At 41.4% G+C, this 25,707-nt stretch overlaps 2 protein-coding genes across 11 annotated transcripts in view; one reads left to right on the forward strand and one right to left on the reverse strand.

Moving 5' to 3' along the window:
• Positions 1-209: 209 nt before the first annotated feature.
• On the reverse strand, positions 210-5,741 carry kcnk5b (potassium channel, subfamily K, member 5b). The gene is made up of 5 exons (XM_058084725.1): positions 5,407-5,741; positions 4,294-4,405; positions 1,417-1,583; positions 1,168-1,336; positions 210-1,093 (listed from the first exon to the last, which is right to left on the reverse strand). The coding sequence occupies exons 1-5, from the start codon at positions 5,590-5,592 to the stop codon at positions 426-428; spliced, it is 1,302 nt and encodes a 433-aa protein (XP_057940708.1). The 5' UTR covers positions 5,593-5,741; the 3' UTR covers positions 210-425.
• Positions 5,742-7,888: 2,147 nt separating this feature from the next.
• The window catches only part of LOC131137133 (uncharacterized), a 46,345-nt gene continuing 28,526 nt past the window's right edge, over positions 7,889-25,707 (forward strand). For 2 of the 10 annotated variants that reach the window (XM_058084718.1, XM_058084717.1), the window contains exons 1-4: positions 12,393-12,858; positions 22,125-23,626; positions 24,616-24,900; positions 24,985-25,089. In XM_058084718.1, coding sequence (XP_057940701.1) covers positions 12,564-12,858; positions 22,125-23,626; positions 24,616-24,900; positions 24,985-25,089 — 2,187 coding nt within the window. In that variant the 5' untranslated portion in view covers positions 12,393-12,563. Of the gene's footprint in view, positions 8,709-10,921; positions 11,410-12,392; positions 12,859-22,124; positions 23,627-24,615; positions 24,901-24,984; positions 25,090-25,707 lie in introns of those variants that run through there. The other 8 variants (XM_058084714.1, XM_058084713.1, XM_058084720.1 and 5 more) reach the window with 7 other exon arrangements.

Consider the following 25,707-nt stretch of genomic DNA (forward strand, 5'->3'; position numbering starts at 1 on the left):
GGACAATTTGGAGTCGCTAATTAACCTAGCATGTTTTTGGAATGTGGGAGGAAACCGGAGTACCCGGAGAAAACCCACGCATGCACGGGGAGAACATGCAAACTCCACACAGAGATGGCCGAGGGTGGAATTGAACCCTGGTCTCCTAGCTGTGAGGTCTGTGCGCTAACCACTAGACCACCGTGCCGCCCTGAATGTTGTATTCTCGTGTTAAAAGACGACAATGAGTAAATATGTGATGTGTTGTTTTTATTGAAAAATGTATCCATCAATATGTATGACTTTGTAGTGTAGTGACACATGCATCTGCCTTTTGTGCAAAAGCCACCGGTTTGATTCCCAGCCAAAATTTCAGGAACATCATAAGACTTTAGCCAAAAATCGAATATCGCTAACATTTTGTGAGTAATGTAAACACACGCAAACTACCCTTTTTCATCTTGACATAAATCTTCCTCTTGCACTTTAAAAATTGTAAACCGATTCCCGCTCTCGTTGAGCGTTGAACGTCTTTCCTCTGTACTTCCTGAGGCTGGTACGGTAAATTCAACGCCATCGTATACCGAATCACTTGTGCTGCTGCCTTCATCGTGCGTATCGGCGTCGCTTCTCGGGCGATCTGTTGCTTCTGTTGTCGTCGAGTTCTCTCGTGGAAGAAACTGGCCTCGATCGTCTTTGTCGTCCGTCGAGGTCATAAACACTTCACTGATGCTCAACAGGCCTCTGTGGCGTGGCGAATGATCCAGCATCTCGATGTTGTGTGTCAAGATGTCGCTGCAGCTCTTGGAGCGATTGAACACGTCGACCGCTTTGACTTTCTTCGCTGTCATTCCGATCTCCTTAATGACGGTGCTGTAGTCTTCCTCTTTTTCCGATAAGAACTTAAATATGTCCACAACGGCGGGTCTGGCCGTTTCCGTCTCCGTCTCGCTGTGTTTACGTTTGATTCGTCTTTTCTTGAACACCTTGTGAGCCTCCACGACCATGTTGACATTCCAGCTGAAGAACAGAGACAGCCACGCCAGGCCCATGTAGATCCATATCTCGGCAAGTACTCTGTACAGCCTTGGGTATTCTATTTTCGGATTCACACCTGAAACCAAAGTGGATCAAAGACCGATGATTTAGATACGAGGATGTTTTGATTCGCCACGTGTCAAATCATACCCGCTACATAATCTCCGAATCCAACAGTTGTGAGGGTTATGAATGAAAAGTAGAGGCCTTCCAAGTAGCTCCATCCTTCCATGGACATGAAAACCAATGGAGGAATCACCAGGTGCACAAAGAGCCCCCATAGGAGGAACAGAGCTGTGCAGATAAGCTGAACACGTTTCTGATGAGAAGAACAGTGAAAATAAATAAATATCATCATGGGATTCAACACAGTCATCGAATATCCTGGATGCTTCTTACCACTGGGACGTCTCTACGAATCAGAACCTGGGAGAGGCGTTTGGCCCGGTCTCCGAAGAATGAACCCAGCGTGCTTATCCATACCAGACACAGTGGGATCCCACAAAGACCGTACAGGATGCAGAACACGCGACCTCCTTTCGTCTTTGGAGCGACATTACCGTAGCCTACACAATACAACAACAACACAAGTAGACTTTAAAGGGGATCTAATATGCTCATTTTTCGACCTTTTTTTTGTATTGTTGGAGTTGTGGACTCCTACAGGGCAGCGACACGCAATAACCCGCACAGAAAACTTTCTAGATCTTTCAGAATCTGCACCTATTCCAGCTATATTTCCTTGAATTTGTGCTTCCTGCCAAAACGGTCTGTTTTAATGTATTCTACCCAAGCCCAAATTATCCCCACTTTCTAATATGAATATTATATATATGTATATGTGTGTGTGTATATATATATATATATATATTTATATATATGTGTGTGTGTATATATGTATGTATATGTGTATGAATATATATGTGTGTGTGTGTATGTACAGTGAAGAAAATAAGTATTTGAACACCCTGCTATTTTGCTATTTCTCCCACTTAGAAATCATGGAGGGGTCTGAAATTTTCATCGTAGGTGCATGTCCACTGTGAGAGAGATAAACTAAAAAGAAAAATCCAGAAATCACAATGCATGATTTTTTAACAATTTATTTGTGTGATACAGCTGCAAATAAGTATTTGAACACCTGTATATCATCTAGAATTCTGACCCTGAAAGACCTGTTAGTCTGCCCATTAGAAGTCCACCTGCACTCCATGTATCATCCTGAATCAGATGCACCTGTTTGAGGTCGTTAGCTGCATAAAGACACCTGTCCACCCCATACAATCAGTAAGACTTTAACTTGTAACATGGCGAAGACCAAAGAGCTGTCCAAAGACACCAGAGACAAAATTGTACACCTCCACAAGGCTGGAAAGGGCTACGGAGCAATTACCAAGCAGCTTGGTGAAAAAAGGTCCACTGTTGGAGCTATCATTAGAAAATGGAAGAAGCTAAACATGACGGTCAATCTCAATCGGAGTGGAGCCCCATGCAAGATATCACCTCGTGGGGTCTCAATGATTCTAAGAAAGGTGAGGAATCAGCCCAGAACTACACGACAGGACTTGGTCAATGACCTGAAAAGAGCTGGGACCACCGTTTCCAAGGTTACTGTAGGTAATACACTAAGACGTCATGATGTGAAATCATGCATGGCACGAAAGGTTCCCCTGCTTAAACCAGCACATGTCAAGGCCCGTCTTAAGTTTGCATATGACCATTTGGATGATACAGAGGAGTCATGGGAGAAAGTTTTATGGTCAGATGAGACCAAAATAGAACTTTTTGGTCATAATTCCAATAAGCGTGTTTGGAGGAAGAAGAATGAAGAGTACAATCCGAAGAACACCATCCCTACTGTGAAGCATGGGGGTGGTAGCATCATGCTTTGGGGGTGTTTTTCTGCACATGGGACAGGACGAGTGCACTGCATTAAAGAGAGGATGACTGGGGCCGTGTATTGTGAGATTTTGGGGAACAACCTCCTTCCCTCTGTCAGAGCATTGAAGATGGGTCGTGGCTGGGTCTTCCAACACGACAACGACCCGAAGCACACAGCCAGGAAAACCAAGGAGTGGCTCCGTAAGAAGCATATCAAGGTTCTAGCATGGCCCAGCCAGTCTCCAGACCTGAACCCAATCGAAAATCTTTGGAGGGAGCTCAAACTCCGTGTTTCTCAGCGACAGCCCAGAAACCTGACTGATCTAGAGAAGATCTGTGTGGAGGAGTGGGCCAAGATCCCTCCTGCAGTGTGTGCAAACCTGGTGAAAAACTACAGGAAACGTTTGACCTCTGTAATAGCAAACAAAGGCTACTGTACCAAATATTAACATTCATTTTCTCAGGTGTTCAAATACTTATTAGCAGCTGTATCACACAAATAAATTGTTAAAAAATCATGCATTGTGATTTCTGGATTTTTCTTTTTAGTTTATCTCTCTCACAGTGGACATGCACCTACGATGAAAATTTCAGACCCCTCCATGATTTCTAAGTGGGAGAAATAGCAAAATAGCAGGGTGTTCAAATACTTATTTTCTTCACTGTATATATATGTGTGTGTGTATATATGTATGTATATGTGTATGTATATATGTGTGTATGTATATATGTATGTATATGTGTATATATAAGTGTGTATGTATATATGTATGCATATGTATGTATATGGGTGTATATGTGTGTATATGCGTATATATGTGTGTGTGTGTGTGTGTGTATGTATATGTATTTGTGTATGTATGTATGTGTATATATGTATGTGTATATGTATATATATGTATATATATATGTGTGTGTGTATATATGTATAAATTCATATATATATGAATATATATATTCTAATCCTAGACCAGGGGTTCTTAACCTTTTTGACGTTGAGGCCTGATTTTTTTCACTGCAGAGTGGCCCCGGGGCCCGTTTAAATATCTATATATGTGTCTATATGTGTGTGCCCTGCGATTGGCTGGCCACCAGTCCAGGGTGTACCCCACCTCTCGCTCGAAGACAGCTGGGATAGGCTCCAACAACCCCACGAAATGAATGAATAATTAAAAAATGTACATGTCCACATACTGTACTGCATTGACAGGTATATTTAGCTGGAATTATGGTTTGTACCTTCGCCCCCATGAGATAACTGCTTTCCATGTTGGTGTAAGAAATATCACTCCCATATGAAAACACACCATGTTGGACACACCAACATTTTAGCGGCTGGTATCATTTTACCAAGCAATTGTACAGAATGTCAATCAATACGCTCGCATACTGTACCTATTGTTGTGACAATAGTTGCAGCAAAGATGACAGAGTTGCCCCAATCCCACATGTGGTGATGTTTGTCCCCTGTGATGGACACGCCTTGGCCCGCAGCCTCAGACACTACCTGCAAAGTGTTAAGACGTGAGAAACTTTATTTGTATAATACAGTGCAGCCCACCAGTACAATAGTCATATTGTTATTATTACTATGACTATTATGACTATGATGTAATCCATCATTTATGAGTCGATTAAGCTAAAGTTGGGAGATACCATGTCAATACAAGCTTACCCCCTTACGAAAAGAAAATATATTTATCAATATATTACTTTAAATATATTGTATTATATTATAATATATTTATAATTACATATTACATATATTATACAATATATTATATATTCATACATTTAATATATGGCAATATATTGCAGAATATACAAATGATTGCCGCTTTCAATATATTGAAATATATTCATTCCGAATATATAATATATGAGTTTATATACCCCAAATTATATGCAATTTTATATATGTAAAAATATAGTCCTTTTTTGGTCTTGATCGCAAGATATTTTTTATATGTATCAATATATACACATATATGATCTATGCATATATTGCAATATATTGGAAAATATAAACATAAGATCCCATATATGGAAATATATTTCCTAATACATTGCATTATATTTGCCAATATACTGCAATATATTTTTTTCCATAAGGGCCGATACTGATTATTATTACTTGAATGAGTTTGCCTTCAGGCTGCATAGTGGACGAGTGGTTACCGCGCAGGCCATATACTAGCTAGCTATAGCTAGTTCCATTAGCAAATATCTACCTCCTCCGCCGTTGATATCGATTCTATCGACAATCGGATCAGTTCTCCACCCCCTTAATGGAAGCTGAGACACACCTTGTCCCAACATTCCAACCTGTGAAACATGTACGTTCACGTTCACTCCCATTTATATCCTTTAAATGTATTAGGTACAAATATAACACAAATAAAGTTTTTGTAAAAAAAAAAAGCGGCGGGCCACTTGTTTTTTTTTTCACTTTCAAACGGCGACAAACTCGTCTCCAGCTCGTTAAAATACACACGAAGTACGACATACCTGCAAAATCTCGTCTAGATCTTCTTTTGTTAAACATGGGTACTTCTTCAGAACGTGTTCTTTTTGAAGGAGATATTTGCTCCGGGCTAATTCCCAGTTGGGCTCCTCGAGTATTTGGAATATTGCCGCCCCGATGGATAAGTAGAAGATGATACACGATGTTAAAAAAGGGCCTTTGTCAGCCATATTCACGTCATAACGTCATTTCTTCTTTTACTCCGGGAGCCTGGTAGTCCTTTTCCAACTTTCTTCCTGGAAAAATAACATCCTCGGTGTTGACTTGGCGCACACACACACAGACACACACACACACACTCTGCAAACGAACTTGTATTGTGTAGTCACCTGAATGACGTCACTTCACAAACCTGCTTTGTTCCAAATAGAGAAATAACACAATACACAGAATCACTGAAACCTGTTAAAATGTCATCTTGTGTTGTAAAAATGACACAATTTTTATTCTTTTTTAATTTTTTAATTAAAAAAAAACGTCTTTAGTAACTTAAAGCGGACCTATTATGCTAATCGTACATGTTGTGCTAATTTTCGTACATTTCATTCATTCATTTTCTACCTCTTATCCATCATTTATGCTCATTTTTGTCGCTTTGTATTGTATTGTGGACTCCGTAGAGCAGCCACACACAATAACCCACATAGCAAGCTTTTTTCATCTTCCAAAATTTGCATCTATTCCATCTGTATTTCCTTACATTTCCAAAAGTCTGTTTTAATGTATTCAACCCAAGCCGTCTTGCAGCCACGCCCACTACTGCTGTGATTGGTCCAACTCAGCCGGCACCCCCACATAAGGAAGCTGAGCTCATTGTTAATATTGACAGTGTGCATTGTATGTAATGTATTCTGATTGTTAAAATACTATTATAAAAAAGTTGTCTATTGATATTTAATCAGAAAAATACATCTAGTTCTAAATGTAGTTGTAAAAGATACTACCTTCATTCAATGTATTATTCTATGTTATAATTATCCATCCATTTATTTTATATACTGCTTGTCCTCACTGGTTGCCAACCAATCGCTGGGCCTGTATTATTATATTTATATTATGTATTATGTATTTCCTCTGGTTAAAATATTGACTATTATATCATAGCACCAAATCTATGTATTTAAAGAAAGTCTGTCCATTCATTACAATATTCAAATAATGTGTCTTTATTATGTGGGTTACAATAACAATACAATAACATAGTGAATCCAATGATGCACCTTTTATCTATATCTAGATACAGGCAGTGTAAGAGTAGAAAAAGTACACTTTCACTGCAGTTTCAACCCACACGAGTGTTGCAAGCGACAGTTGCTCTTATCGTCATTTGCAAGCATCCAGAAGGCCCAGGCCTGTGTGTTTGTGTAACATTTAATCACACTGGGTGGATCCAGTGACTGCTAAGTATGATAATACACAAGGCTGTGCATGCAGTGAGAAAGGTGAAGACTGGTCCTTCAACCTTTTCTGTAGGGCGTGCATTTCAAGTCTCTTATTCATGTTTACCACTATTGCACCACTTTTAAACATAAAAAAAATAATTTTTTACTACAATTTTACTTTGTAGATTCAAGGGAGCACTTCTGACATAATGAAAGGAGATGTGAGGTATTGTTTTACTGCTATTTTGTCATTAAAACGAGCGAAAATGAACTGAAAATGATAAAACCCATAAGATGGCACATATTGGAGACCATGCACTTTTGTTGTTTCCTTGTTGGTGGACTAGTTTTCATCTGCGCATGCGCACGCCTCTCTGGAGGTAGTAACTAGCTCACCTGTGCTAACGTCATTAGCCTAATAGCAACACTTCCAACGACATTTTCACAAGCTCACCCCGTTAAGCACACACTTTATTTGACAGTCAGTTAGAAATGAGCGTTTATAGGTAAAATAAAGTTCATAACTCCACCCACTAGGACGACGTTTTGCTTGGTCATTGAGGCTGCGTCATCGCCTCCGTGGAAACCTGCCTGACTCCCTTCATCCTCTTGTGGAGGGAAACGCTGTAGAACTAATGGCTTCTCACTAAAGATGGCGCCAACACATCCTCTAAACATGTCTTCCCTCAGGTAAGAACCCTTAATAATCACACTCTTTGTTTTGTATTTGTACAACTTAAGTTTCCCCTCCTCTTAATTCGTCCCAGCTGCGTAGTTAGTCGCTGCCAATACTACGTGACAGACATAAACAAAACCACCGTTTTTTTGTTATGCTAGCACTTATGAACTTATCCCATATATAGTACACCGGAAGTGTATAAACCTTATTTCCCGTTTATGTTTTTGCATTAATTGTTACTTAATACGTATATGTTTGTCTAAAAAGATGGCACTACTATGTAACATTATATTATCTGTTATAAAATAGTTTACATGTTGAGTTAGTTTTTTTGGTTGCAATTTTAATTGGGGCTGCAACTAATGGTTATTTTAATAACTGATTAATCAGTCGATTATTTTTTTGATTAATCGATGAAACAGATTTTTTCCCCCTGCACAATAAATGTAGACATAAAAATACAATCATGATCATTTTCTTAGTCGATTAATCTGATTTCAAAGCTGTTTCAATTGTGACTTTGGATAAAACAGAAATATCATGCATGACTAATGAAATTTAAAAAAAATTCACATTTGAGAGGCTGAAGTTAGACGATATTGACATATTTAACCAAAACAGCTGTTGATTAATTGGTTAACCATGATCATGGATTAACCGATTAGTTGTTGCTTTGGATAAAACAGAAATATCATGCATGACTAATGAAATTTTAAAAATATATTCACATTTGAGAGGCTGAAATTAGAGGATATTGACATATTTAACCAAAACAGCTGTTGATTAATTCGTTAACCATGATCATCGATTAATCGATTAGTTGTTGCTTTGGATAAAACAGAAATAACATGCATGACTAATGAAATTAAAAAAAATATTCACATTTGAGAGGCTGAAATTAGACGATATTGACATATTTAACCAAAACAGCTGTTGATTAATTGGTTAACCATGATCATCGATTAATCGATTAGTTGTTGCAGCTCTGTTTAATATAAATATAAAGAGACCCCAAATATATGCAAATGATCAGTTTTGTTTGCAAAGTTTTGCAGTGATAATCAGCACAAATGCATGTTTGCTGTCATATTTGTGATTGAATACAAATTCATTTTGCAGCAAAAGCTGATTTATTTCGTATTTTGTTCGTATCTTTGCAAAATTAACACTATTTTTCTCTTTTTCATGTGGACACTGTGAATGGGATGTTTGGTGACATGATGCTGTGAGTATCCATTACCCTTTTTTACCTTGGAAAAAAATGACCTGAGACCATTTGCAACCATTTGTAACCGATTTACATCCTTGCACACATATTTTATCGTTAATTTGCCTGCTTTTACGTCTAGTAAACACTAGTGTAGTGTATTGGAATGTAACATTTTACAGGGGAATTAAGTTGCAAGGCACAGATGAGTGAGAATATTGAGATTAATCGGTGAATTTTTTGGGACACTACTGTTGTTGTACTGGCACTTACATTTTCAAAAGGGGTGGAGCCCCCAAATGCCCTGGGGCATGTGGACGCAAACACATCTTTATCTTACAGGAACACACGCACCCAAAATGGGTTGCAAGTGATGTGTTAAGGTAGCAAAGGAAATGGCGGGATTCCCTTCTCTAATACGTTATTTATATTTCCCCACTCATATTTTCTTAAGTTTTATTGAAAGATTAAAGTAATGCAAGATTAAAATAGTGATTTATGGGAAAGGAAGCATATTTGTTATGTCAGTGGTTGTCATATGCCTAAATATGGGCATCACAAACCATGTTATTTTTCCCAAAAAATTGCCAAAGAACGGTGTTATTATTATTAATGGAATACTTCAAGTATTCATTCATTTTCTACCGCTTGTCCTCACGAGGGTCGCAGTGGGTGCTGGAGCCTATCCCAGCTGTCTTTGTGCATGCATGGGTTTTCTCCGGTTACTCCGGTTTCCTCCCGCATTCCAAAAACATGCTAGGTTAATTAGCAACTCCAAATTGTCCATAGGTATGAATGTGAGTGTGAATGGTTGTTTGTCTATATGTGCCCTGTGATTGGCTGGCAACCAGTCCAGCGTGTACCCCGCCTCTCGCACGAAAGAAAGCTGGGATAGGCTCCAGCACCCCCCGTGACCCTCAAGATGATAAGCGGTAGAAAATAAATGAATGAATGAACTTAAAAAAGGTCACAGGTCAGGACTAGAGTCATGTGATTTGGACTCAAGTCACACTTTCGATGACTTTAGACTTGACTTAATATTATTACTAAAGACTTGTAAGACTTTGACACCAACGACTCAGGACTTGACTTGGACTTTAGCCTGGTGACTTGAAAATACTTTTAAATACTACATTTTCAGTGAATGAGTAAAAGTAAGGGCTGTATGGCGTATGAGTGGTTAGCACACAGGCCACACAACTAGGAGACCGGGGTTCGATTCCACCTTCGGCCATCTCTGTTTGGAGTTTGTATGTTCTTTTCTCCGGGTACTTCGGTTTTCCTCCCACATTCCAAAAACATGCTAGGTTAATTAGCGACTCCAAATTGTCCATAGGTATGAATGTGAGTGTGAATGGTTGTTTGTCTATATGTGCCCTGTGATTGGCTGGTCACTAGTCCAGACAGCTGGAATAGGCTCCAGCATTCCCCCGCAACCCCTTGTGAGGATAAGCAGTAGAAAATGAATGAATGAATAAATAATTCAAGTAGACATTTTAAAATGCAAGTGCAAGTTTGTCCACTAGATGGCAGTGCACATTAGTATATAATGGTAGATGATGATAATAACAATCATCAGACAGCCAAAAGTGGCCATTACTGTTTAGTTAAGTGCAATCTTACCAGATAAATCAGTCTTATATCAAAAGTTTAGATTTTAGTCATATTTTTCAGTCATTTCTAATCAAATAAATTTAAATTTTTTGTTCCAAATAAAGCTTTGTTAAGCTTCAGTTGCTGTTTGAATGTCTTAATGTAAAGTTTGTGATCGGGGACACAGCATTTGTGCTTGTAGACTGGGGCAGTAACATAGAGCATTCCCGCTTTATGAATTCTTCATGATATAACAGTGCCTTATGAATATTTATGTACTGTTGCCATCCCATTAGTGCTCTTGAGAGCTCCGGGGTGGGAGCACTAACAAAACCGCGGTAACGATTCATATTTTGCAGGATTTTCCTATAGCGGCGGTGTGGTTTTACATAAGGCTTTAAGGGGGGGAAAACCTGCGCCCAGATGAACTGGGTGGAAGTGGTATGGGACTTTATTATGTAATCATTGAGTGACGGAGCCAGAGAGGGGATAAAGATGTTCCAAACAAACATAGTCCCCTCCCCATCCGCTGTGCACTCAGCTGGAACTGGATGATGCCGTGCACCATCATACATGTACCAGTTTTTTTTTTTTGGAGGAGGGGGGGTAGCAAAAGGGCGGAAGAAAACCGAGTGTACACTTCACTTTTTTTTAAAAAGGGTGTGTCTGCTTTGTGATTGTGAGCTCGTCTTTGCTTCCAGTCTGGCGTTGTCTCAGGGGGATTGTGTGTGTCTGCGGATGCTGCTCCTCCCCTCTTCGGTTCTGTCTCTCGTCGCTCTCCTGGGTCCGGCTCGACACCTGCTCTTTGCACCAGGGCCCCGCCAGTCTCCTAAGCAACCTGTCTTTCATTTGCCACCCCCCTTTTGTTTCTCTCACTCAGACCCCCGGGTCACCTCACACTGAGGTGAAACTGAACAAATAAACTAAGTGCTGGCTTTCCGTCGGCACCCAGTTGGGATTAGTTGGGTCTCTGCTGTTAATGCATTAGTCAATGTTTAACAGCGCTTTCCACGCCCTGATTTGGTGTCACGCTGCTCTGTGACCAAAGTCTACAAGAAAAAAAAACATTGCTGGGGGAATATTTTTGCTTTGGATTCACTGGATTAGCACAATCACCTATTTCCTGGTAAGATCTTCCATTTAATGTGACTGTGTGTATACCGCTTGTCTCTCTCGTGTTAGACAACTGCGACGGCGTCTGAGAGGGAATAATGAACCCCTTTACTTCCCCTTCTCCACCCCCCCACCCCGCTGCCCATCAGCCGTATGTCCCTAATGGGGTCAGGCAGATGGGTGGGGACCATTTAGGGGTCCATTAAGACGGCTGGAGTGTGTGCATGTCAAGTATGGATGGGCTTGTTTGTGTTTGAAGGATAGATCTGGATGTAACACTGATTTTGTTGTTGTGTGTTGATTTAAGTGGAAATAATGACCACTCTTGTTTTAGAACAGGAAATGGAAATTTGAGATTTCTCAGCAACTTTGCGAGATGGTGTGTGTGTGTGTGTGTTGCGAGATAAATAGGGAATTTTCCTGAAACTAATGAGAATACATTAGTATTAGGATTAAATTTGAAACACTTCTATGCTAGGACTACGTTAAAAAGCCATAGCATTTCAGTATGTGGAATCAAACTATGGAATGGATTGAGTAAGACCCTCAAACAATGCACAACGATGAGCCAATTCAAGAAACAATACAAGCAGTTGATGTTTGCTAAATACAAAGATGAAGAGTCTTGAACCAGTCATGATGTGCTATACATATCACTATATTGACACTTACTATGGTACCCTTTTATGTAAAAATAAAAATAAATTAATGAAATTAATAAATAAAAAAACTAAACTATATTAGGAAAGCAGGAAGTGAACAAATGTAACAGTTACTAATTGTAAAGGTACCAGATTAAAATTAAAATTAAAATTAAAATTAAAATTAAAATTGTTTTTTAAAAATAAAAAAATAAAATTAAAAACATTTTAAAAAATTAAAAACATTTAAAAAAATTAAAAACATTTTATTCATTCATTCATTCATTTTCTACCGCTTTTCCTCATGAGGGTCACATGGTAAAAACATTTTTAAAAAAATTTAAAACATTTAAAAAAAATAAAAACTTAAACTATATTAGGAAAGCAGGAAGTGAACAAATGTAACAGTTACTGATTGTAAAAGTACCAGATGGAGGGGTAGGATTTAATAAGCTTTGCTTCTTCCTACTCCTTTTGGACATGTGGAACTGTGAACTGATTATGGGATGCATTCAATTGCAATCTGATGCATGTTCAAATGAAATATTACCATTACCATTACCTTGAACGTGATTTAAGGTCGATTGAACAGGAAGTTGCGTGCACCTTACATGTGGCATGCTGGGTCCCGAGTGGGGTCCAAGCCTGTGGAGTGAAAGCTCCGCCCCTTTTACGAGCGTCGGACACCTCCAACACAACAAAGCATGTGTGCCTCCTCAACATTGTTCGTCTTGTGAACGTAACGAATACTGGATTGTTTTTGGGAGGGGCTCTCTTGTGCTATATTTCGCTTTTCCTTGTGGATGCCAAACCCGCACTAGGTGAGTCCGAATATAAAGATGACGGTGATGCTGACGGAGGAGTTTGTTTATTTTGTTTCGTCGCACATTCGGCGCCATTTTCATACCGGGGGGATTGTTTTAAATCGCCGCACGCTGGTGCGACACCAGCTCCGCTTATATTTGCGCTGTAAATTTTAAGGGCAAAAGTTAAACATGTTGTTTAATTCACATCTTAATTTGTTGTCAAAATATAACATATACGAGGTTATCCCTCACAAATCAAAAGTAGTCGCCGTGTACATGTGAGTTGTTTTTGTAAACATGGCTAGGGAGGGGGGGACCTTTCCACTCTTGTGCAAAGATACAAGCATTTGCACGCAATATAATATTCACTTGCAAAATTAGAATGCATGATTATGTAGTGATATACCACATACACATTGTATTCAAAGCACATTTACATTCTTGCATGATGTATAAGAAAAGAAAAGAAAAACATGTACTAATATGGTTGTGTTCAAGTGTCGTTCCGCAAAACATATTCGACGAGCAGTTGTTTTTCAGTTCGACTCAAAGATGCCCCTGCTATTGAATTAAATTTTCTGCTTGACATGACATGCTTTCACCCCCAAGAGGAGAGATGGGTTAAAAATACACTCACTCACTGTGAGGGTGGCATATAAAAATGTATGCCTGCACTTCTTCACTCTCTCACGACACATTTTTAAGAGAAACCCATGCAAAAAAAAAAAGCCTCATCTCCATTGAGGGTACCGTTGGATGAATATAGTCGGATCATCGTTCATGAAGCAGCTACGGCGCTTGGAGCGTGTGATGTGATGTGGAGGCTGGCAGGGTTCGCACGGTTCAATGGGCAGCAAGGATAAAAAAAAAAAAAACAACAATGAGGTTAAGAAACAACATGATGGTGCTCGGGGTCGCTTGTTTTTATTGCTGAATCAGCAGCGTTGAGAGCACTGGAGTTGCCCAAGGATGTTTTTGTGGCTGTGCTGTGTGAGAGTGAGGTCATTGAGGTCCCATAGGAGCTTGCTGCTGTTAATCCTCTTTTAGGAGTTATGATGCGTTTGGGCAGTTAGACTACTACTGTGTTGTGCTCAGTAAACAAGATGCATTCACATGCATTCACTCCATGGATGATGCTGCTGCTTTCCTTTTGTGAATGGCAGACAGACTCACTCAGGAAATCGAAACGGTTGCATCGAGTCGTTCGTATTTTTTTTTGCTTTGATGACTCCAGATTGACATATGGTAAATCCTCACGGGGTGTGTATTGGCAAGAATCTGGCGATACAATACGTATCACGATACGATATATGACGATACTGTTAACAAGGCGATATTTTTTTGTTTTTCTTGTAGTTAAAGATTATTCATTCATTTATTTTCTACCGCTTTTCCTCACGAGGGTCGCGGGGTACACCCTGGACTGGTGGCCAGCCAATCGCAGGGCACATATAGACAAACAACAATTCACACTCACATTCATACCTATGGACAATTTGGAGTCGCTAATTAACCTAGCATGTTTTTTTTTTTGAGTGTGGGAGGAAACCGGAGTACCCGGAGAAAAGAACATGCAAACTCCAAACAGAGATGGCCGAAGGTGGAATCGAACCCCGGCCTCCTAGCTGTGTGGCCTGTGCGCTAACCATTCGACCGCCATACAGCCCTTACTTTTACTCAATTCAAATCACAAATGAAACTTTGTTGTTTCTGCACTTGAATAAATACCATATACCAGGGGTCTCAAACTCAATTTACTTGGGGGCCACTGGAGCTAGGGTCTGGGTGAGACTGGGCCGCATCAGGTTTTCCAAAAAAAACGCATTTATTAAAAACAGAAAAATGAATAAACTTTGCTTTGGTTCCGATTTTCTACAAGAAAAGCTCTGATAAAACATTCCACTGTTCCACTCAAATATTTTACTTTTTATTTTTCTACACAAAATAAGATGAAAAATAAATAAACAAATCAAGAATAAAGAAAATCAATCAATCAGTAATAAATAAATATTATAATAATAATAATAAAACGGCAAATAATAAAAACTTAAGAAACCACATATAGTTGGTGGGTAGACAAATTATTTTTTTCAGATTAAAATGAACAAAGCATTATTAGAGCCCTGTAGACATGACAAAACACGACTATAGTCACATTTATACTCTTTTTTTTATTTACAACATATTGCGCAACTGCAGGCTCTTGAGACACATGCTAACTCGCAAACTAGAGAGCTAGCGACCTAAAACGGTAGCCTTCAAGTTATTTCCTTTAAACTTAAATAGCCAAAAACTTACCACTTCCACACGGATAGGGAGGATAACTATTAAGTTATTTAACCTTTAACATGAACATTAATCAAAAGTAATAATTTTTTTCTGGGTACATGATACCATACAGCATCCATATCAAACTTGCGCCGGCCGCACTAACATTAAACTTTCATATCAAGGCGGGGGTCTCAAACTAGTGTCCGGTGGGCCACATTTGGGCCGCGTGTTTGAGACCCCTGCCATATACAGTCTATGATAAATGCCTAAAAATATCCATATATATGAAGTATCGCGATATATCGAAACAATATTTTCTTAAACCCCTAATCTGAACACGAATATTTGCATGATGTTCACAGTCTGAACGAGTCCTTGGTTTTGAATCACTTACAGGGAGACCATCCTAAATCAATCAGGCTCCTCCATTCATTTCCCATGGTGGTTCATGTTACACTATCGGCGGCACAAGCCATCTGTGTGTATTGATTACTTCAGAACCGGGCTTGGATAAGTTTACACCCTAAACCAGACAAAAAAAAAGCCTCTGAAATACACTCCTTTGAATGTCCTTGTGCCTCTTTCCACTTCCATTATAACGTTTTGCCGCTGACACGAAAGTAGGTGATGTTGGGCACGCATATGTGCATTTAACATACAGTACATCTGAGCCGGTCACGTGTTGTCATGCATGTTGGCATGCGTGCACTGTGTGTTTACTAGGCAAGGTTAATAATCGGAGTCCACCATGTGGTCGGAGGACACGTATCTTGGCCTTCAGCTTAACTGTCCTGATTCGCTTGGTTTTTAGCCAGTAGGGCAGAGCGCCACTTACAACTGTGAATCAGCGCAGCCAGATCGCCTCTGTGCTTTGCAATTTCTTTTGCACACAATAACGATGTTATAACGAAGTTAAAATAAAATTCGGGCAAGTAAATCCAATCAGTGATATTCCCGTCGGGCAAGTGCACTTTGTCATTTTTTTGTTTTTTTAAAAAGCGGTTCTAGTTGGGTGTTGGTAAAACACGGGACTGCGTAATGTGGTCATTTGCAAACCAATCCTTACAAATATTGAAATGGACCAATCAGAATTCTTTATTTAGACCGCGGTCCATAATCCACAGTCTGCGTTTTACCCACACCCGTTCTTGTTCGCGATCAACCAATCAGCGATCGTTTGACTACGAAAACATCTATCATGGCGTCCCTGCCAACATCGTCTAATTCTTCAACAACTTCTGAAGGAAAACACCAAAAAGTATTTTATTAGCGGCAGCAAATGAGTGAGTGAATCACTCATTCATGTCATTCATTCATTCATTTTCTACCGCTTTTTCCTCACAAGTGTCGCGGGGGTGCTGGAGCCTATCCCAGCTGTCTTGGGGCGAGAGGTGAGGTACACGCTGGACTGGTCGCCAGCCAATCACAGGGCACATATAGACAAACAACCATTCACACTCACATTCATACCTATGGACAATTTGGAGACGCTAATTAACCTAGCATGTTTTTGGAATGTGGGAGGAAACTGGAACATACAAACACAGAGATGGCTGAGTGGGGAATTGAACTCGGGTCTCCTAGCTGTGAGGCCTGCACGCTAACCACTCGATCACTGTGCAGCCATTTTTGAGATATTTGTTTCCAATTTATGTTTTTTTTTTTCGAGGGAGACATATTTTCTCACCAGCCAATCACAAGGCACATATAGACAAACAACCATTCACACTCACATTCATACTTATGGACAATTTGGAGTCGCTAATTAACCTAGCATGTTTTTGGAATGTGGGAGGAAACTGGAACATACAAACACAGAGATGGCTGAGTGTGGAATTGAACTCGGGTCTCCTAGCTGTGAGGCCTGCGCGCTAACCACTCGATCACTGTGCAGCCATTTTTGAGATATTTGTTTCCAATTTATGTTTTTTTTTCAAGGGAGACATATTTTCTCGCCAGCCAATCACAGGGCACATATAGACAAACAACCATTCACACTCACATTCATACCTATGGACAATTTGGAGTCGCTAATTTAACCTAGCATGTTTTTGGAATGTGGGAGGAAACCGGAGTACCCGGAGGAAAAACCCACGCATGCACGGGGAGAACATGCAAACTCCACACAGAGATGGCCGAGGGTGGAATTGAACCCTGGTCTCCTAGCTGTGAGGTCTGTGTGCTAACCACTCGACCGCCGTGCCGCCCCTTGTGTTGTCATTTATTATTTAATAAGCACAACGTCTATGATCTATGTAGGAAAACAACCACAAGAAATTATAATAATTTAATCTTTATTTGAGATTCTCATGTGATGCCACAAAAATTAGATGATATCATTATGGCAGTCTTTTCATTTTGCATAGGGCAAGTTCAGGCAAGTAGTTCTCACCTAATGTAGAGCCCTGACCAAGATGCTTAGATGCATCCAGAAGGGTTGCTCAAGAGTCCTGAGTCCATTGAGCCAGCGAGATAGCAAGCAGGTAGAGATAATCTCACTTTGGTAACTTGGGCCTGATTAACTCTAAACTCCTTCTAATTCCTTAAGCCTGCTCCCGAGTGGCCAGGAAACATGCTTTCTTTACATTGCGGTGTTGTTTTATATGATAGTAGCGTATGTCCGGAACTAGCATCATTGTTAGCGTTCACGTTTACAAAAGGAGCTCCGACTTCATGACGTTGTTTTTGCATGACATTACATGTGCATTTGCGTGCCATGCACAATTGCCGTGGACATAAATAGATGGCTGTAAAGGCTACCTAATGAGTCCCAGCATCTTGAGCGCATGTGGCTATTTATATACCGTACCTCCTCCTCCTCCTCCTTCTGTGAAAGCTCTTCCTCAATCAGCACCTCCTGTCGACTTCAGCTTACATGTTCGCACACAGCTGTCAAACATATAGAATATTTTCTGGCCACATCATCACTTGTTGCTAGGTAGAGTTCATATGGTTCAGTCATACCAGCGACATAAGTAATAATAAAAGGGGTCCCTGCACAGGAAAAAGATGGCGACCCTCTAAGGGAAGTACAGTTATTCCCGTCTTTTCATGAGGGTTTCAATCCGGAACCACCAGGGAATGGGGAAAACCACTCGTAATTGATATCCCAGTTCATCCAACCCTGTTGCTCACTTGATGTTGACATTATCCTCCATTTTTTAATCAACATTTGTAATGAAAATGGCTGTTCTAATCATTACATCAGATTCAGAGTCACAGTTTAGCCTTTAGCCTGGTCGTCAGGCTAGCGCTGGAGCAGGGGTGTCCAAAGTACGACCCGAGCGTCATTTACAGTCCGTGACTTGTTTATTTTTGACCCACAGCAGGTTTTAAAATAAAATTAATCACAAAAAAATAACAGCAAAAATTTACAAAATGGAGCAAAAAGGCACAAAGTAAAGAAAAAGTTGACGTGTTGATACTAAAAATTCACTCAAAGAAAAACTCAAAGCTCTGGCGTTTAAATGTACATAATTTATTCTTTTAAGTGTTTTTTATGAAATAAGATAAATACAGTAATTTCACTTTTGGTGTTAGCATTTAGCATTAGCATTAATTGATTTCAGAAGTAAATTTTCGCTAAGTAGGATTCAAAATAGAACATTTTCGCAGTTACTAAAAATTCATAATTCAACGCTCTGGTCTTAAATGTACATAATTGATTCTTTTAAGTGTTTTTATGAAATAAGATGAATACAGTAATTTCGCTTTTGGCATTAGCATTTAGCATTAATTGATTCCAGAAGTGAATTTTCGCTAAGTAGGATTTCAAAATAGAACATTTTCGCAGTTATTGCATCGGAAACCTGTTTAGGACTTTAAAATACAGGTTTTTAACATAATTAAATTATTTGTTTACATCACATTCAAACTATGATATCGCTATATAAGAAACGGCCGCTGCTAGCATAGCGAGCGACTGAGCTAACTAGTTATACTCTTATTCATTCATTCATTTTCTACCGCTTATCCTCACAAGGGTCGCAGGGGGGTGCTGGAGCCTATCCCAGCTGTCAGTGTAAAATGTATAGCTGGCTCAATATAATAACTTTGATAAGTACTTTGAAGAACGTGTTTTGATTTGTAATACAGTTTTATTAAAGAGACTCATTATGTTTTCTTTCTTTACAGTACAGCATCATTTTATATCCTCGCTTCCATGGCAGCAAAAGCATCCCTTAACCAAAGATTGATCGTGCCCCGGCGTGGCTTCTGTTATCTCCATCCGTCAAGTGATGGAGTCCGCCCCCCCCCCCTGCTCAGCTGGCAGATAGCTGAGATGTTAGATAGGCAACACAAAATGGAGGAGGCAGCAGGCACAAGCTCAGCTGGTCCATTAGGAGCACGTCTGCTTCCTGACAATCAGAATTGAGATGACAGAGCATTAAAAGACTCGATGGAGGCTGTGAGCACTGATGCATACCAGCTATGCGAGTGTGTGGTGACCTGGGGGAAAAAGGCCTATGGAGGGTCTCTTTGCGGGGGTAAGGGGGGAGGGGGTAGTGGGGATTAGTTATAGAGTGCAGCGTAGTTATTGGTCACTGGACACAAACAATGGGAGGGCTAAAGAGGATTTTGTCTCTGTGTGTATGTACCCCCCTCCTCCTCCTCTCCTGCTGTCCTGCAATGGGATGCATGCATGGTATAGCGGGCCAAGCTTTTGCACCCCTTTTGGAGACAGTCCCTGTACATCTGGAAGATTGGCCTGCCCCTCTGTCTGCCTGTCTAGCATCTCCCCCTCCCCCATCCTCTACACATGGAGGAAATGGAAACAGTGGAACGTTACTTAGCAAATAATACAAGACGTAGTCGACAAAAACGTTGCACAGGTAACTGAAAGGGACACATCTCAGCCAGCTGAGGTTTGCGTGATAGAGTATTTCCGTCAGTCGAAGGCTTTAGTCAGTTAGTAAGACCTTTCTAAATATGCCAGATCTGCCCTCTCCGCAACCCCAACAAAGCCGTGTTCATTAAACTGCTAGGCTGCTTGGCTGCAACTGTCACTGTAGCCACGTTTACATGGACCTAAATATTCTAATTCCCAAAAAACGGAAAGAATCTAACCTTTGTATACACCTCATTCCGAAAGAAAAGTGCCAATCCGAATTAATGTATAACTGGATTCCCAGGGGTGGAATATTCATTTCACCAATCCGGTTGAGGTATCTTGTACCCGCTCAAACGGAAAGTTGTCAGACTGCATTCTTCTTCGTGGTGTTTTTCTACTGTTGTTTATTGGCGGTTGGCAAGCAGCTTTCGTGTGCATTAGCGCCATCAAGACACATTTGCTTATGTTTACTATTTGTCGGTGAAACTTTTCCGGGGAAAATTCATAATCCGGGGGCGGCATGGCGGTCAAGTGGTTAGCGCGCGGACCTCACAGCTAGGAGACCCGAGTTCAATTCCACCCTCGGCCATCTCTGTGTGGAGTTTGCATGTTCTCCCCGTGCATGCGTGGGTTTTCTCCGGGTACTCCGGTTTCCTCCCACATTCCAAAAACATGCTAGGTTAATTAGCGACTCCAAATTGTCCATAGGTATGAATGTGAGTGTGAATGGTTGTTTGACAGCTGGGATAGGCTCCAGCACCCCCGCGACCCTTGAGTAAAAGCGGTAGAAAATGAATGAATGAATGTATTATTGGGGCTGCACGGTGGACGAGTGGTTAGCGTTCAGACCTCACAGCTAGGAGACCAGAGTTCGATTCCGGCCTCGGCCATCTTTGTGTGGAGTTTGCACGTTCTTTTCTCCGGGTACTCCGGTTTCCTCCCACATTACAAAAACATGCTAGGTTAATTAGCGACCTCAAATTGTCCATCGGTATGAATGTGAGTGTGAATGGTTGTTTGTCTATATGTGCCCTGTGATTGGCTAGCGATCAGTCCAGGGTGTACCCCGCCTCTTGCCCAAAGACAGCTGGGATAGGCTCCAGCAACCCCTGCGACCCTTGTGAGGAAAAGCAGTAGAAAATGAATGTATTATTGGGGCTGCACGGTGGACGAGTGGTTAGCGCGCAGACCTCACAGCTAGGAGACCCGAGTTCGATTCCGCCGTCGGCCATCTTTGTGTGGAGTTTGCACGTTCTTTTCTCCGGGTACTCCGGTTTCCTCCCACGTTCCAAAAACATGCTAGGTTAATTAGCGACCTCAAATTGTCCATAGGTATGAATGTGAGTGTGAATGGTTGTTTGTCTACATGTGCCCTGTGATTGGCTGGCCACCAGTCCAGGGTGTACCCCGCCTCTCGCCCGAAGACAGCTAGGATAGGCTCCAGCACCTCCTGCGACCCTCTTGAGGAAAAGTGGTAGAAGAAGTTTCTCTATGTAAGAATCTTACTAAAATGGCCTACACAGGTTGATGATTGAAGTTGGCACAGATGACAGCGACGCTGATAGTCACCTACAGACTTGAATGCCTCTTTTGTGTCCATAAGATTTAATGAGTCCCTAACAGGGAGCATTGTGAACTCAGTACGACATATCAACACCACCACGCTACTGTATCCGTCTAACAAGGACGGCCTTTGTGTCTCGTCTGTGCATGAGCGTGTACTGTGGGAGTTGTGTGTGTGTGTGTGTGTGTGTGTGTGTGTAAACACGTGAATGTAGTTCACGGCTGACACTTGGCTTCATGCCACTCGAATACGGAAGTGAAAAGTACACAATGCGACACAAGACGTACTATTTTGACCGCAACTGACCCCTTTCTCATACGAAACAGGAAGCTTGATAATTGTGTTTGAACATAATACGGCCAAACGTGTTTGTTCCCGTCACATGCGTATACAAACTCGCCGTGTTGATGTTGCGGTGTTGTTTATTTCATTTGTTTGCCAAACAGTGTTAGCCATGTTTACGAAGCACGAGATTAAAAGCTGATTGATCCTAATCTTGTTTGTTGTCTTTCAAGCGCGGCGGCGGCGGCGTTGTGCTCCGTCACTTTCAGCACCGCACTGTGACCTTTTTTTTTTTCCCCGCACATCTGACTCCTTTCTTGTTCTCCACCCCAGTGGCTACCATGACAACAGAGGCAAGTGCCGCAAGCGAGGCGGACACTGAAGGCAAGCAGAAGGCCAGCGCCGCCGAACCCGAACCCGAGAATAAGCAGAGTCCCGAGGCGACCACATCCGAACCAGAAGGGGGGGAACAGTTGGCCAAGAAGACCCAGGACCAGGCTACCGAGGCCGGGCCTGCCAATGCAGCATCCTCCCCTGAAGAGGAGCAACTGAAGCCTCGCACCAGAACCTCCGCTGGCAAAGGCCTCTCTCGTCTCTTTTCCTCCTTTCTCAAGCGTCGCTCCCAGTGCTCGGAAGGAGAGGGCTTTGAGGCGGAGAAAGCAAGAGAGGAAAAGGAGGACAAGGAGGAAAAGACTGACAGCACAGAAGAGGAAAAGGAGGAGAAAGTGAAAAGCGAAGAGCAGGAGGCTCACGTGGAGGAGAAATCGGATTCAAAAGAGGTCAAAAAGAGCCAAGAGAAATCACAAAAGGAGGAAAAAAAGACAGAGCCAGAAAAACTTGAGAAGAAGGGCAGTAAGAAGAAAAAGAAAGAAGCCAAGAAGAAAACAGAGGAAAAGGATGCAGAGAAGGTGAAAACAACCGAGGCGAAAAAGGAAGAGGAGCAAGAGAAGAAAGCAGAGGAAGAGGACACGAAAGCAGACGAGGAGGAGACGAAAGCCGAGCAAAAGGTAGAGGAGGCTCAGGAAAAAGAGGAGGACAAATTGGAGGCGAAAGAAACGACACCTGCTGTAGAAGTAGAAGTCGAAGGAGAAGACGCAACAGGAACGGAGGCCGTCGAGGAGAGCAAAGAGGAGGAAAAAGTCGACAAAAAGGGGGCGAAGAAAAAAGAAAAAGAGGAGCGGGTGAAGAAAAAAGAAGAGGAGAAAGCCAAGAGAAAAGCAGAGGAAGAAGAAAGAGCAAAGAAGAGAGAGGAGGAGAACAAGAAGAAAAGGGAAGAAGAAAAGGCCAAAGAGGCAGAAAAAGCAAAGAAGAAAGAGGAGGAGAAGGCCAAAAAGAAGGAGGAGGAGGAGAAGGCAAAGGAGGAGAAATTAAAAAAGAAAGAAGAGGAGAAATCCAAGGAGGCTAAGAAGAAGGAGGAGGAGAAACTGAAGGAGGCCAAAAAGAAAGAGGAGGACAAATTGAAGGAGGCCAAGAAAAAAGAAGACGAAAAACTGAAGGAGGCCAAAAAGAAAGATGAAAAACTGAAGGAGGCCAAGAAGAAAGAGGAGGACAAATTAAAAGAAACCAAAAGGAAGGAGGAGAAAATAAAGGAGGCCACAAAGAAAGAGGAGAAAGGGAAAGAAGACGGCAAAAAGAAGACTGAAGATAAAACCAAACAGGAAGAAGACAAGGGAAGCAAAAAGGAGAAAGGGAAAAAAGAAATGGAGGAAGAGGCGAAGGCGTCAAGTGAAGACAAAGTAAAAGCACCCATTGCTGCCCCGGAACCAGAACTTAAAACCGAACCGGAAACCGAACCAGTTCCTGAACGCCACTCACTCAGCAGCACAGAGATGCAGGTTAGTGTAAGCTTATTGCTTGTGAGGATAAGCAGTAGAAAATGAATGTATGAAAAATTGCAGGCTGCACGGTGGAGGAGTGGTTAACACCTCACAGCTAGGAGACCAGGGTTCAATTCCACCGTCGGCCATCTCTGTGTGGAGTTTTCATGTTCTCTCCCGGGTTTTCTCCGGGGTACTCCGGTTTCCTCCCACATTCCAAAAACATGCTAGGTTAATTAGCGACTCCAAATTGTCCATAGGTATGAATGTTATATATTATATATTCCTGCTGCAAGGCATGCTGGGTAGTATATATCAATTAGGTTGTCAGAGAAGTAAACAAGGAGGAGTTAACATACTTTTGATATCCAATGTTTTAATGTTCATAGTTTATATTGTGGCTGCACAGCAGACAAGTGGTTAGCACGTAGGCCTCACTCAAGTTCGATTCCACCCTCGACCATCTCTTTGTCTATATGTGCCCTTTGATTGGCTGGCCACCAGTCCAGGGTGTAGAAGACAGCTGGGATAGGCTCCAGCACCCCCGCGACCCTTGTGAGGATAACCGGTAGAAAATGAATGAATGAAAAATTGCAGGCTGCATGGCAGTCGAGTGGTTAGCGCGCAGACCTCACAGCTAGGAGACCCGAGTTCAATCCCACCCTCGGCCGTCTCTGTGTGGAGTTTGCATGTTCTCCCCGTGCATGCATGGGTTTTCTCCGGGTACTCCGGTTTCCTCCCACATTCCAAAAACATGCTAGGTTAATTAGCGACTCCAAATTGTCCATAGGTATGAATGTGAGTGTGAATGGTTGTTTGTCTATATGTGCCCTGTGATTGGCTGGCCACCAGTCCAGGGTGTACCCCGCCTCACGCTCGAAGAGCACTGGAAACTCTGTTTATAAAATGTGCTATATAAATAAAAAAGTGGATTGGATTGGATGTACTGTATTATTTCATCATAATCAAACCATCCACTCATCACATTCTCCTTCTGACTCCTCCAGCCAGCTCCAGAGGAACGCAAGGAGGACGTTGAAATCAAAGAAGATCCCGAAGAAGTCAAAGAAGTCAAGGAAGATGGCGCTGAGAAGATCGAGGAAGAACCAGAACCTCAGGAAAAGGAGTCAAACGAAGGGGAGAAGCCCAAGGAGGAGGTGAAAGAGCCGAAGCCTGCTAAGGATAAGAAGACCGAGAAGAAGGGCGATGACGTCAAAGGCTCCAAACGCCTGAAAACCATTCAGTGCAAAGTCACCTTACTGGATGACACCACGTTTGAGTGTGAGCTTGACGTAAGTGACCGCAGGTTACATGATGCTTGCGTCTGAGTCTTATCTTATCTAATCATTTCTTCCTGATGGTGTCTTCTCATTTAGAAACACGCTAAAGGGCAGGATCTCATCACTAAAGTGTGTGACCACCTTAACCTGTTGGAGAAAGATTACTTTGGCGTGGCTCACTGGGAAACACCAAGCAGCAAGGTCAGCTTTTTACTGAGTTTGTTTGAGGTGGCTATTAGGGATCGACCAATATGTTGTTTTTGGAGCTGATGCCGATACCGATTTTTGCTTGGGATGATATTTGTGGCCGATACTGCTTTTGATCCCTCAATTTACATGAAAAAATGACCATGATAACAAATATTCCAGGTCTCATGTTTAAACAAATATTTATTGAAACGTAAAAACTAGGGATCGACCGATATGTTTTTTTGGGGATGATGCCGATACCGATTTTTCTCCATCACCCTTAGCCGATGGCCGATACTGCTTTTGATCCCTCAATTTACATGAAAAAATTACCATGATAACACATATTCCAGATCTCGTGTTTAAACAAATATTTATTGAAATGTAAACACTAGGGATCGACCCATATGTATTTGTTGGGGGCCAATGCCGATTTTTTCCCATCACTCTTAGCCGATGGCCGATACTGCTTTTGATCCCCCAATTTACATGAAAAAATGACAATGATAACACATATTATAAGTCTCAAGTTTAAACAAATATTTATTGAAATGTAAACACTAGGGATCATCCGATATGTTTTTTGGGGGCCGATGCCGATACCGATTTTTTTCCCATCACCCTTAGCTG

Source organism: Doryrhamphus excisus, chromosome 10, assembly GCF_030265055.1.
Source record: "Doryrhamphus excisus isolate RoL2022-K1 chromosome 10, RoL_Dexc_1.0, whole genome shotgun sequence".
Taxonomy (NCBI): domain Eukaryota; kingdom Metazoa; phylum Chordata; class Actinopteri; order Syngnathiformes; family Syngnathidae; genus Doryrhamphus; species Doryrhamphus excisus.